The 694-nt window shown below is 49.7% G+C and overlaps 1 protein-coding gene across 1 annotated transcript in view; it reads right to left on the bottom strand.

Annotated features, from left to right (window-relative positions):
• LOC109959617 (CD226 antigen-like) overlaps window positions 1–694 on the bottom strand; it is a 13,155-nt gene that overhangs the window by 8,209 nt on the left and 4,252 nt on the right. Inside the window, exon 3 of the mRNA XM_020599132.1 lies at window positions 288–641. Coding sequence (XP_020454788.1) covers window positions 288–641 — 354 coding nt within the window. The remainder of the gene's footprint in view (window positions 1–287; window positions 642–694) is intronic.

Genomic DNA, 694 nt, shown 5'->3' with positions numbered 1-694 from the left:
CTTGGTCTGGGAGTCCCAGCAGACCAACAACCGACACACTGACCATGTCTGTTCTGTCTGACCTGCTGGAACCTGCAGAGGAGCAGCAGGTGTGACTATCAGCTGTCAGGTAGGTGAGGACCCAAGACCAGAACCAACTCCTGTCAGACATGATGTCCTGCACTGTGACCACATCACTCAGCCCAGCTGCTTTCTACAAGGCCTCATGAACAACATCTGCAGAAAACACCAAAATCTGCTCTGGGATGGTCAACAACCAAGAAGCTGCTACACACACACACACTCACGTGGGAGGACATACAGTTTGATGGTGAAGGTCTCAGTTTCCACAGTCTCTTTCACTGTGTCGTTTGTTCTTCTCAGGGTGATATGACACTCGTATGTTCCTCTGTCATCAGTCGTCACATCCCTCAGAACCAAAGACACGTCTCCGTCCTTCATCTCACTGTCCTCCAGCTCTACCCGGTCCTTAAAAGACAGATGCTGGTTGTTGAGATCAAGCTGCCCGTCTTGGTACTTCAAGACATATTCTGGTTCCAGGTCAGGTCTGATCCACTCTACAGCTGTGATGGTGGTGCTGTTGGAAGCTTGACATGGCAGAGTGACGATGACTCCAGATTTAGATGTGATTTCTATCAAGTCTGAAACAGAGACGAGCAGACAGAGAGCAGAGATTAAAGGGTCCAGGTGTAAG

This window comes from Monopterus albus, unplaced genomic scaffold (genome assembly GCF_001952655.1).
Source record: "Monopterus albus unplaced genomic scaffold, M_albus_1.0 scaffold40.1, whole genome shotgun sequence".
Taxonomy (NCBI): Eukaryota; Metazoa; Chordata; class Actinopteri; order Synbranchiformes; family Synbranchidae; genus Monopterus; species Monopterus albus.
This window is presented reverse-complemented; position numbering and strand designations above follow the sequence as displayed.